At 38.9% G+C, this 13,447-nt stretch overlaps 1 protein-coding gene across 2 annotated transcripts in view; it reads left to right on the top strand.

The window, feature by feature from the left end:
• Window positions 1-13,447, top strand: part of Ube2q2 (ubiquitin conjugating enzyme E2 Q2) — a 71,478-nt gene that overhangs the window by 54,753 nt on the left and 3,278 nt on the right. For both annotated transcript variants that reach the window (XM_008823418.3, XM_008823416.3), the window contains 3 exons: window positions 2,844-2,892; window positions 3,268-3,363; window positions 12,118-12,184. In XM_008823418.3, coding sequence (XP_008821640.1) covers window positions 2,844-2,892; window positions 3,268-3,363; window positions 12,118-12,184 — 212 coding nt within the window. The remainder of the gene's footprint in view (window positions 1-2,843; window positions 2,893-3,267; window positions 3,364-12,117; window positions 12,185-13,447) is intronic.

Genomic DNA, 13,447 nt, shown 5'->3' on the forward strand with positions numbered 1-13,447 from the left:
CTTGTCTCTGTTTCTTGGTTATACAGTTCACTTTATGGTGGTATGATTCACATATGATAAAATTCAATCTTTAAAAAAAATAATGAAGGCTAGAGTGATGACTCAGCAGTTAAGAGCACTGGTTGTTCTTGTAGAGGACCTGGGTTCAGTTCTCAACACCCACATGGTGACTAACATTGTAACTACAGTTCCAGGAGATCCAATGCCTGCTTCTGGCCTCCTCAAGCATTGCATGGATGTGGTGCACTTACATACTTGCAGGGAGAACGTTCATACACATAAAATAAATTTCAAAATTATCACGTGTGTGCATGTGTACATGGACACTTGCCATGGAGCTCATGTGGCAGTTAGAGGACGCTTTGTGAAGTTAGTTCTCTCCTTACATGGGTTCTGGAGATCAAACTCAGGTCGTTAGGTTTGGTGGGCAAGTACTTTTACCTGCTGAGCCATCTTGCTGGCCCCTACATAGTCAAGATTGGCCTCCAGCTTTCAGTCCTTTTGCCTCAACTCAGCCCCCCAAGTGCTGGGGACTGTAGGCAGGTATCATCATGCCTAGCACTGCTTTTGTCTTTAATGGAGAAACAATTTTTACCCTGTACTGATTATAATTTATAAGGACTAGTGTCAGGCGATGCTTTCCAATGTAACATGTAAGTACAGTCCATGCTGGTCTGAGAAATTATAGTCTACAATGGGCCAGTTTTATTCTGAGTCATTACACTCTCCGTAAGATGTTGGTCTGTACCTTCTCCTTTTTCATTTCTAGCAGACCAGTTACTTGTCTAATGGCACAGAAGGATTTTGGTTCTTATAATCTTATTGATGGCATTGTGAGATTTAAGGAATATAGGAGGAAAACATTCTAGTTGGCTATTAGTAAGCAGCATTAACTTAAGTGAGAATTAGATACTTGAACTGTGTATCATATATAAGTATTAAAAATGGCGATGGGGAAGGAATGTAAACTCTTTGTCTGTCTGAATACTTGACTTCCTTTGCAACCAGTCATACAGTGGAGTCAACTGGAGACCTTCTTGATAATACTGGTGTGTATTGGGGTTACTGCTGGTAATGGGGAACCACTGACCTGGATCCTTGTTAGTACTGACTTTTTGATTTTGAGATTTCTATATTCTCATCTGTTGTAAAGTGGGAAAAAAATGAGATTTTTGCTCATGGGAAAAGACTGCTGTGCTGAAAAAGCTTTATCACTGCCTCAAATACAAGCTACACAGATGGATGGTCTCACATTCACAGTTTCGCAAACAGCCATTGACTGTCAAAGGAAAGGACAGTTTTTCGGGGTACTATGAAGGAATACTGATGGTATTGTATTGATATGCCTGTGGGGGTGGAGGATACATAAGTGAGACTGGGAAAATGGATTGTTGGTTTATATGTACATATTGGAAGAATCTTTTCATACTAAAATAGAGACTACATACACATACACACAATCTCATGATTCTCCACCTAAATCTCATTTTTTTGGAGCATCTTTTAGGTATCCTTTCCCTCCCTTTAAACTTTCACTTTGCAAAGTCTTAGATTTTGAAAGCAGCAAGTAGACTGACAAATCTGACTGAAGTCTCTAGAATGGCGAAGCCAAGGAGTACTTTTCCTTTCATCTTGCTATTGAATAATTTCACTATAACAACTACTAACACTAATGACTTATTGTAAAGTTTAGAATCCCTCCTTCTTCAGTCCTGGGGTGTAGTCAGCATGAGAATGTGTGTGGTTGGCCAGGGTGGTAGATTCACAGGTTGGATTGGTCTTGGCAAGTTTTATGGAGGAACCATAGCACTGGAAGGGTGGGTAGTGGAGGAACTCACTCTACAGTGGGGAGGGAGAGGCAAAGCCCTGGCAGAAGACAAAGTGATTTGTGTTTGAAAGATCTAGTCAGTGGTCTGAGCTTCTGTGTTTTTAGGGTCATCAAGGTTTTTCTTCTGAAATTATTGTTCTGCTGATTTTTTTTTTTTTTTTTTTTTTTTGGATGGAGGAACCATAGCACTGGAAGGGTGGGTAGTGGAGGAACTCACTCTACAGTGGGGAGGGAGAGGCAAAGCCCTGGCAGAAGACAAAGTGATTTGTGTTTGAAAGATCTAGTCAGTGGTCTGAGCTTCTGTGTTTTTAGGGTCATCAAGGTTTTTCTTCTGAAATTATTGTTCTGCTGATTTTTTTTTTTTTTTTTGGTGTTTAATGTATTTTGAAGTTTAAAATAAGGTCAAGGGAGGCATAAAGTTATTTTGTTTGAGAAAAGGAAAAAGATTGGAGAATCTTGATCTAAATAATGATTTCCTATAGGGAGATCTGGGAGAGTCACACAAATTGTCTTTGGTTCAAAGAATAGTCCTCCAACTTAGAAATGTAGGAGTGTTAAAAAGAGGGATTCCATGGTCAGAATATGGAGTCTCACAGCAAAATGCCTAAAACAGATTGAACTGCAAAATACCATGCAACTGCTTGTAATTGCAGATGAAGTAGAGTTACTACCTACTTGCACAACTCTCAACCTTGTAACAGAGAAAATTCTAGGTACAGAGAACACTTGAATGTCAATAGATTTTTCTGTTCCTGTTCTCTGGAATGTTTAGGGCTAAGTTTTTAGTTTTTGGCATCATAAAAGCTTAAAAGTATTCTGTTTAGTTAATTAAATTGATTGTATTAGAGCAGTCACATTAAAAATTTGAAATTGATCGCAGTCTTATGATCCTAACAATAGTTTTCATTTTTGTATGTTCTAATTTTGTGTACATACTTACTTAGTAATACTTTTAAAATTAAGAAGGAATATTGATATCTAGAGAATTTGTAAGATTCTTTTCTTGTTTTTAAAGGTATGTGTTGGGTGGAGGAGCATTATGTATGGAACTTCTCACAAAACAGGTAATTATTGTCTTATGGTGCTTAATTCTTGGCCTCAGTAGACTATTTTGATATGTAAAATCAGTTTTAAGTAGAAAACTCTTATATAGACTATCATCTACTTAAAAATTTATTTTAGTAGCGGCTAATTTTAATGATGAAAAATATAAAGTTCCACTGGCTTAGTGTGACACTCACTTAAGTTACAATTTGCTCCTGTGACATTTTCGAATATAGATTGTTTTATGAGATTCTGGAAGTGGTCCACTGTTTCTCCCATTACTACCATCTTAATACTGATGTGCTACTGTTGGGTTTCTGTGTGCCACTTTGTTAGGATTTCCTGAGTATAATTGTGCATACCTCTGTTTTAGAGATACTTTCTTCTTCCTGCAGGGCTGGAGCAGTGCCTACTCTATAGAATCGGTCATCATGCAAATAAATGCCACATTAGTGAAAGGCAAAGCCAGAGTGCAGTTTGGAGCAAATAAGGTGCTTTCATGAAGAATTTCATAGAAATGCTAAGATCCTCTTCATGTTAATTTTATGTTGTGAGCTTTCTTCCTGTCTTGATTCATTTTTGTTGTTTACTTTTAAATTTGTATTTATTTATTTATTTTGGTCTTTTTGAGACAGTGTCTCCCTGTAGAGCTGTCCTAGACTTGCTGTGGAGATCAGGCTGGTCTTGATCTCACAGAGATCCTCCTGCCTCTGCCTGCTGAGTGCTGGAACTAAAGGTGTATGCCACCAGGCCTGGCCTGTCTTGATTCTTTTTGAGACAGTTTTTCATTTTCATTTGATTTGTCTTTGTCTTGCTAGAAAAGTAAGCTATAAAAACACAGCATGTAAAGATACACATTGAGATAACTTACTTAGTGCCCACTTTAGTCTTCTATATTCACAGATGTGTAGCTTATTTTTGGTAAGTATAACTTAGTAAAAAATTATGCGTACTTTGAGGTTTCTCCACACTGAGATCACATTAAAATAATTAATACTTAGCTTGTACGAGTTACCCTCTGTTCTAGACTGTTAACTTTTAATCCCCCTTAATAACCTGAAAGGTATTTACTATTATCTTCATTCTATAGATGAGGAAATTGAAGCACATGAGGGTTAGATGACCTCTCTGAGGTCATGGGGCAGGGGGTAAGATGCGGGTTGTAGCCAGCCAGGCCAGCATTGGTCTGTGCTCTCTTTGCCTACTTTATTAAAGTATTCTTTCCAGTGGAATTGTAGTTATTAATAGATACTTCAGTGATACTTGTTTTAGAAAAGACATTTGTGAGATAGAAATAATCTTGATCTAATGCTTTAAAACAGTGTTTTCCCTAAAGTTCTTTGTGAATTCTGCATTCTCTATTCAAATCATGCAAAATTAGAGATTATGCTCATACTGTACCTTGATACTGTACAATTATCTTAATTCATAGAAAAATAAAAAATTTGGAAAGGTCACTGAAAAGAGAATCATTAATTTGAGATAATACTCTTTTAACTGTTTTTAGCAGTTATTTTTTTTTCATTTTTATTCTATGTGTATGAATGTTTTGCCTATATGCATATATGTGCACCATGTGCATGCAGTACCCTCAGAGGCCAAAAGAGGGAGTTGGATCCTCTGGAACTGGAGTCATAGATAGGTGTTAGCCACCCATGTGGGTGATGGGAACCAAATCTGGGTCCTCTGGAAAAGCTGTCAGTGCTCTTAACCACTGAACCATCTCTCCAGCCCCACAGCTGTTTCTTTAGACTGGAACAAAATACCATTTTGTATAATCCAGAAATGAAGCAAGTCACTAATGCTCAATAATTTCCATTTAACTAGCATATTCTTAAGAATATATGTGCTTATATATTACTATTTTAATGTTTGACTGTGACAGTAGAATGATTATATAGTATAACCTGAAATTCTACTTTTTTTTTTTTTTAATTTTTAAATCTTTTTGAGACAGGGTCTCCCTGTAGCCCCAGCTGTCCCAGAACTCACTATGTAGACAGGCTGGCCTTGACCTCAGAAAGACCCGCCTGCCTCTGCCTCCCAAGTGCTGGGATTAAAAGCGTGCGCCACCATGCCCGGCTGAAATTTTTCTTTTTTTTTTTTTTTTGGTCTTTTTGAGACAGGGTCTCCCTGTAGCCCCAGCTGTCCTGGAACTCACTATGTAGACCAGGCTGGCCTTGAACTCACAGAGATCCGCCTGCCTCTGCTTCCCAAGTGCTGGGATTAAAGCCGTGCACCACCACACCCGGCCAAAATTTTACTTTTTAGGGCTAAAATAATATCCTTCTGAATGCAAAACTTTTGAAGTAGGTAAAAACACCAAAAAACTGAACAAGGTATTTTGCAGTTCTGTCTAGAGAAATACACCACAGTGTTAACAGTATTTCCAATTTCTCCAATATTCTTGACATCTTTTCATATGTAGAACTTGATGTTGTATTTTAATAATTTTTTTGCCAGATGTGGTGGTGCATTCCTTTTTTTGGGAGGCAGAGGCAGACAGATCTCTGAGAGAGAGGCCAGCATTAGCTACATAAAGAGTTCCAGGCCAGCTCGGGCAAAAGGGAGAGCCTGCCTTGAAATAACAATGTGAAACAAAAATTAATTTTTAAAAATTCGTACATTTTTCATTTTATAAGAAAAAGGCTAGAGCAATGGCTCAGGGGTTAAGTGCACATGCTCCTCTTACAGAGGACCCATGTTCAGTTCCTAGCACTCACATTGGGCATTCACAACCACCTGTAGCTCCAGAGGATCTGGTGCCCTCTTTTGGTCTCTAGGGGCAGCCACATGCACATATTCAGACACAAACATACACATAATTAATGATAGTAAAATATTTAAAAAGAAAGAAGAAAACTGAAAGTGCTTAGAATTATGATTTTCTTTCTCTATCCTCTCCCTCTCCCTCTCCCTCTCCCTCTCCCTCTCCATCTCCATCATCTCTATCTCCTTTCTTGTAATTGAAATTTTTCCAACAAACTATGCATAGTTCTCTCCCAAGAAATTCTAGAATACCAGTACTCTTTGTTCTATGTCTCTTATATGTATGATGTTTATATAACAAAACTGCACAATTATATATTTAAGAAGGTCTTCTCTGCCATTGAGCAATATATGGATATACTTCAATATGCAAACATACTCAGCAGCCTGACAGCATCCTATGTAAAATGTTTTAATTTTTTAAAAAGTTTTTAAAAAATATTTATTATTTTTATTTTATGTGTATGAATGTATTGCCTGCATGTATGTGAATGCAGCTGTGTAGTGCAGTGCTGCAGAGGTCAGAAGAGGGCTTCGGATTCCCCTGGAACTGGAGTTAAGGACAGTTTGTAGCCGCCATGTAGCTGCTGGGAATCGAATCAGGGTCCTCTGCAAGAGCAGTCAATGCTCTTAACCACTGAGCCATCTCCAGCCCCAAAATGTTTTAATTTTAAACTTGCCAAGAAAACTGCAAATCATAGAAAATATACAGGTTTAAAGCAATTATAATGACACAGATTCTATTTCCCTATACGGAGATGACAGTGATGACATCACTTGATAGACTCTTTTGGGACCACAGTTGTGTGTGCTGGCTTTTGTCCATGGTTGATTAAAGTGCCTTTTTTTCATTTTTTATTTATGTGTACATGTGAGTGTATGTGTGGATGCTTGTGAAATCCAGAAGTATTGGATCCCCTGGAGCTGCAGTAGTTGTCAGCTACCCAATGTGAGTGCTGGGAGCTGAACCTGGGTCTTCTACAAGAGCAGTACATGCTCTTAGCCACTGGGCCGTCTCTCCAGCCCCAGACTAAAGTGTCTTTATGTAGTGCCCTGATTGTGTACCTTAGAAGGGGTGAATTTAATGAATTGTTATGATGAAACCTCATTCTTCCTTTTTTTCTTTAGAACTTGTAATGCTAAGTACTCTTGCCTTTACTTCTCCTTCACATCCCCTATTCACCAGTCAAAGACTTTTTCTTGTCCCTACAGAGAAGAGTTATGCAATGTGGGTATCTTTTCTATAGACCCACTGAAGGGGTGGGGTACCCCAATTGCCTCACCCTGTATCCCTGTTCAGCATGGAAGAAGTCAGAGGGTCTGCGTCCCTCTTCCCTATTGGCAATTTGGATAACCTTTTCACAGGACGGTGTGATATTAGGAGGTAGGAACTAGCTAGGCAGTTAGGTAAAACGACCCCAAAGAAAAGCAGCCAGTTTCTGGGCTAAAAGTCAAAATGTTCTTTGGCCTCTTAGCAACATACCCTGTTCCAAAGGCCAAAAATGTCATAAGTATTTGGGAGCTCTTATCTAATCCCTAAAAGATTTTTGGGTTACCTCTTCAGAGGGAGGAATGTTAGAGTAGCAAAAAGCCCCATTTAAAAAAAAGGAGGGCTGGAGAGATGGCTCAGTGGTTAAGAGCACTGGCAGGGAACCTGAGTTCAATTCCCAGTACCCACATGGCAGCTAACAACCAACTCCAGTTCCAGAGAAATCCGACTCTTTCTTCTGATTGCTGTGGGTATTGTACAACACGCACTTATGTACATGCAGGCAATACACTCATACACACAAAATAAAAATAAATAAAATATTTTTAAAAAAAGAAAGAGTACACGAAGTTGTCAGAAAAAAGTGATGGGGAGATAGAGGAGGTGTTGGAGGGGAGGGAGTGGGCGTGGATTTGATTAAAACACCTTATGCATGTATGAAATTCTCAATAAAGATTTTTAAAAAAAAAAGTTTTAAAAATAAATGTCAGCTAAGAGAGTGGAAACTTTGCATGACAGAAGTTTCATCTTCCTGGACTCTAAACTCTGCAGAGAATAATCTAAACATTAACTTGAAATGTACTACAAAGGCCTGACATGGCTATGTATTGCCTGTAATTCCAGAATTTGGGAAGATGAGGCAGAAGCACTGCCATAGTCAAGGCCCCCTGGACTACATAGTGAGACCCTATCTCAAAAAACTGAAATCCTGACTGGTTGTGGTGACAACACTTCTTTAATCCCAGCACTTGGGAAGCAGAGGCAGGTGTATCTCGATGAGTTCCAGGCCAGCAAGCCCCCCTCCCTCAACCCCCCTTCAAAAAAAAAAAGCCCCCAAACCACCTCTAATCAATCAAAAGCTAAGGTACTAAATAGTATTAAAGGGCTAGCAACATGGCTTAGCAGGTAAAAGCACTTACCAAATAAGCCTGATGACCTGGGTTCAATCCCTAGGACCCACAGTAGAAAGAAAGATCCAACTTCTGAAAGTTGTCCCCTGATCTCCACAAGGCCACTCACTATGGCACATTTGCCCACACATACGTACATCATGCATGCACAAGTACACATACAGTAATTGTCCTAAATGGTATTAAAAATATTGCTGCTCCTGGAGTATGTGTAGGGTAGAAGAGTTGGGAGGAAGGGAGAGGTTATATAGTTAGGCCTGTGTAAGTATAGGGAATCTCTGGAAGAATATTCAAGAAGTGCTGATAGCTATTTCTGTGTGGTGGTGTTTGAAACATTGGTGGCAGGGGCAGCTAGGTCAACGATAAGGAGACTTTACAGTGCTTTGTGCACTTCACTTTCTTTTTGCCATATGTTTTTTACTTTACAGTGTTTTACATTGGATCTTAGAAGGCCAAGAAGTACTATTTTAAATGATATTGTCAGCTGTTGGTTCAGAGTAAATGGATGAGCTTGCCTCCTGGAAATCTGAATAAACTTAGATAAAGTCACACAAATATTGGAAAGTTCCCCCTTTAGCAGACTTGATAGAGATAGGGTCAGATTAGTGGAGCTGAGGACTTAGCAGCTCTCCACAGGCAGGAGCCTCTGGAGAGAAGTATAGTCTTGCTGTCAGCTCCCTGGTGATGCTTAGCTTACAGGAGTAGAGAACAAGCCACAAGCTATGAGGTTAGTTTTCTGTTCAGTTACCAGGAAATACAGGCTACAACATTAACTGGAGACTGTACAAATAAGAAATCTTTCCAGAGTACAAATAAGAAATCTTTCCAGAGTACAGCCTGTTCACAGAAATAATTCCCAGCACTTGAGAAACTAAGGCAGGACGATTGCAAGTTTGAGGCCAGCTGGGCTACATAATGAATTCCAGACCAGACTGGGCTATATAATTGAGATTCTTTTTAAAAATGAACAAATAGGGGGCTGGAGAGATGGCTCAGCTGTTAAGAACAGTAGTTGTTCTTGCAGAAGACACAGGTTTGAATCCCAGCACCTACATGGCAGCTAACAACTATCTGTAACTCCAGTTCTAGGGGATCTGACAGCCTCTTCTGTCTTCCGCGGGCATTGCACGACACAGGTGCACTTACCTACACGCAGGCAATACACACATACACATAAAATAAAAATAATAAATATTTTTAAAAAATGAACAAATAGGGCCAAGAATAGTGCTCCAAGAACCTTCCATGTATATTGATATTTTGGAGGGAAGGTTCGTTGAGTTTGATAGTGAAATCCTGCAGTACACAGTCTTGGGCAGCACCAAACATATTTCTACTATTGGGAAAGGTATCTTCTGTTGCTGTGGTCATTTACCTGCAGAACCCTAGTTAATGCTCACAAGCCAAGGAGACACTTGTTTTGTTTTCAGAGCAGGGCTGGAGGAGTGAGTTGCTACCTATTCTAAACAGTCTAGTCTAATGTTATAAATGACCAAGTCTGAGAGCCTTGATTCTCTCAGGGGACTGTAGAGGTCCTATGTTCATTGTATTCACAGTTTTTGCCAGAAGCAGACTGATGCTTGGAGAAAATCGTCTCTAATTTAAGCTTGCTATCTTCCCAAAGGTTAAAGTCAAGCAAACAGGACTTCAATCAAAGGTCATAGCACAAAAGTAGGCAACTGGAGGCACATGAGAATTGGCAGAAACAATGAACAATAGATCTATGTCCTCTAAAGATTTTAGATTTTGAAACTATTAAATTGAAACTGAGACTTAAAGAGCTGAGGCTGTAGCTTAGAGGAAGAGTGCTTGTTCAGTGGTAGAGTGCATGCACAGACCCTGGATTCAAGTCCCCGTATCTCAAAAAAAAATCAAAACTAAGTCGAGACATAAGTTATTTGAAGTGTGGGGAAATGTTATTTTTAAGAGATTTTATATTAAAAATAAAATTTTTATTTTATATGTATGAGTATTGCCTGCATGTAAGTGCACCATGTCATGCAAAACCCACAGAGATTAGAAGAGGGTATTGGATACCCTGGAACTGGAGTTAATGATGGTTTTTAGCCACCATGTGGGTGCTGGGAATGGAACCTGGGTCCTCTGCAAGAGCAGTCAGTGCTCTTAACCACTGAGCCATCTCTCCAGCCTCTATTTATTTATTTATTTATTTAATATATATTTTGCCTGCATGTGAGTACACCATGTGCATACCTACTGCCTGCAGAAGCCAGAAGAGGGTTACAGATCCTCTGGAACTGGAGTTACAGATGGTTGTTAGTTGTCATGTGGGTGCTGGGACTCATATGTGGTCCTTTGGAAGAGCAATAACTGCTCTAACTCCCATTAGTAAGATCTTAATGATAAAAATCTTGGCTAAATAGGAGGATGCAGAAATTTTTGTACCTCCTGAACCTATTAAAGTAGTTTAAAATTAGAGAAAAAAAGAAAAACTGATAAAACCACAGGGAGAAATAATCCACTAATAGAGATAGAGATTTGCTTATGTTGACAGAATGTCAAGTGTAATTTTGAACAACCAGTTGGCAGGCAGTCTGTTAATTAACCATAAATAGAACTTTGGACCCAATAATCAGGTATTGTCTCTCCTTCTCAAACATATATGGCATATGCAAAAAATATATGACATTTTATTGTGTAAAGCAAGTCAGAAGATTAAAAAACATTGTTACATTGTAAACCATATAATTTAAATATGTAGTTAAGTTAGAAAATGATAATCAGAAAATAAGATCGATTTGAATTTGGAAAATAAGTGCCCTTCTAAATTATGGTTTAAAAAATCAGAAGTTGGGACTGGAGAGATGGCTCAGCAGTTAGGAACACTGGCTATTCTTGCAGAAGAATCCCAGCACCCAACTGTTTGTGACTCTAGTTCCAGGAGATCCGAAGCCCTCTTCTGTCCTCTGCAGATACTGCATGACATACATGCACTTACACACATTCAGGCAGTACACTCATACACATAAATAAAATAAAAAGTTAAAAATGATTTTGAACTATAATGACAATACTAAAATTCATTCCTCTGCCCTTGCATGCTTTTAATGCTGTTCAGTCAATGAAAAAGCCCTCTAGCTGCAAAGCAGAAAGAAATGAGACATAGTCTCTGATCCTAGTTAAATGAAAATGTAAGTTAATAACTAAGTCATAAAACAAATGTTCTGTGGAAATTTCATGCTCGCACAACCCTTTGATCAAACAGGAATTTGAAATTAAAATATCTGGATATCTGGGCAACAGTAAGAATGTACTCACTACAACTCAGAAAACAAAGGAGGTGCAGAATGGGTGTTGGTGGCCTTGGGAACCTGTGTTTATAAAGGGGAAAGGGCAGAAGGACTCATGGGACATGAACGAGGAAGAGACCGGGAGGCAGAAATGTTACCAGGCCATCAGGAGTACTGGAGGTGGGGAACATGGGGGAGTGGGACCTGCTAACACAGTTTGCTCAAAATCTTCATAAGCAGATCTAATATCTTGTAAGGTAATTTTAAAGAGAAGAAAAATAGAATAAAAAAAGGACAATCAAGAATCCAACACATTGCTAGGACAGACAAACTGAAGGAAAGAGTATATGGGGAAGTCAGTAAGGATTATCAGGGTTTTACTCATTCACTAAGTATCCTCTGACCTGGTCTTAGCGTGGAGAGCGACACTGGATCTAGAAAGCTGCTCGTCCAGGGGTAGGAAGGTTTTTAAAAAGTGAAGTCTGCAGGATTTTATTGAAGTACAATTTTGGTTTTGTTTTGGAAACAGAGTCTCACTATGTAGCTCTAGCTGGCCTGGAACTTGCTGTGTAGACTAGAGTAGCCTCAGGCTCAGAGATTTGCCTACCTCTGCCTCCTGAGTGCTGGGATTAAAAGCATGTAGCACCACATCTGGCCTGGTTTTGTTATTTTTATAAAATTATAGAGAATAATGAAGTCGAGTAATAAAAGTTGTTTGGGAAATGGAAATATACTTTTAAATACAACAGTGATGTATCCATAAATTTATTTTGACAGTGTTCATCTGGTTACAGTTTTGATTGAAAATATATAATTCTTTTTCAGAATCAATATAATCTAGCACGAGCTCAACAGTCCTATAATTCCATTGTGCAGATACACGAGAAAAATGGTATGTTTAATTCAATAAGTGTTAATGCCACTTACGTACTTTTATATAACATTGATATTTACCCGTGTTCATTTTTCTTTTTTTGTCCTACTTATCAAATACTATTACCACAGTGAAAAAATTTAACTTATACTGTATTAAAAGTCTTGGAATCAGTCTTTTTAACACCACTGCTTTTAAAATCCGTAGGTTCTAAACACTTGGCCTAGGTACCTCTGAGTCAAGAGTCAAGAATTAATTTTTTGTTATTTTTATTTTATGTGTGTGAGTGTATTGCTTGCATGCATGTAAGTGTACCCATGTTCTGCAATGCCCGCAGAAGTCAGAAGAGGGCGTCAGATCCTCTGGAACTGGGGCTACAGATGGTTGTTAGCTGCCATATGGGTGCTGGAAACTGACCTGGGTCCAGTCATCTCTCCAGCCCCCCAGAATGAAAAATTTTGAGTAAATTAATGAATGAATCATTTTGCCACTTGAAATATGTTCTATAAGTATAGAAATTCAGTTATGTTCAACTCTGCAGGTAATGAATTCTCAATGTAATTGAGCTAATCCAGCAGGATCATGACCAGCTGTTTGTAAACGTCTTCAGATTAATAGTTTGGAAGATTGACCCCAGCTCTTTCCTCCGTCTTTCCCTCCCTCCTGATTGAACCTTGGGCCTCACTATGCAAACACTATATCTACTACAGAGTTGTATCTAGGCCTTTTTTTTTTTTTTCTTCCTTTCTTTTAAACTTTGAGACAGGATCTTATTAAATTGCCTAGGCTGTCCTTGAGCTCACTCTGTAATCCAAGCAGGCTTTGAATGTGTAGTTCTCTTGGCTCATCCTCCCCAGTAGCTGGGATTACAGACTTGTAGCACTAAGCTTGGCTTGGAAGACCTCTTTTCAAGAGCCATTTATGTCACTCCCTATCTCTGTGGCCTTGAACAAGTCCTGTGATCGCTCTCTTTTTAGAGAGAGAGAGAGAGTGTTTGCCATGGCACACACTGTATGGGTTCAGACCATCAGTCTCTGCAGCAAGCACCTTGGCCCACTGTGCCATTTCACCAGCCCCTATGATCTTATTTACCCTCAGTTTTCTCATCTCTAAAGTTAGCATGGTGTCTCTTACTAAACATACCAATAAGAAGAGTAGTGTGTATACATAGCACTTTGTAACCAAGTGTCCAAAGTAAAGTATTCATTGTCATTGTGGGAGTGAAACTGGTGCCTTGGTGCAGAGTAAGAGGAAATCATTTCGTTAGATGAGTATTTGTAG

The sequence above is a fragment of the Nannospalax galili genome, unplaced genomic scaffold (genome assembly GCF_000622305.1).
Source record: "Nannospalax galili isolate Female #2095 unplaced genomic scaffold, S.galili_v1.0 scaffold28, whole genome shotgun sequence".
Classification (NCBI taxonomy): Eukaryota; Metazoa; Chordata; class Mammalia; order Rodentia; family Spalacidae; genus Nannospalax; species Nannospalax galili.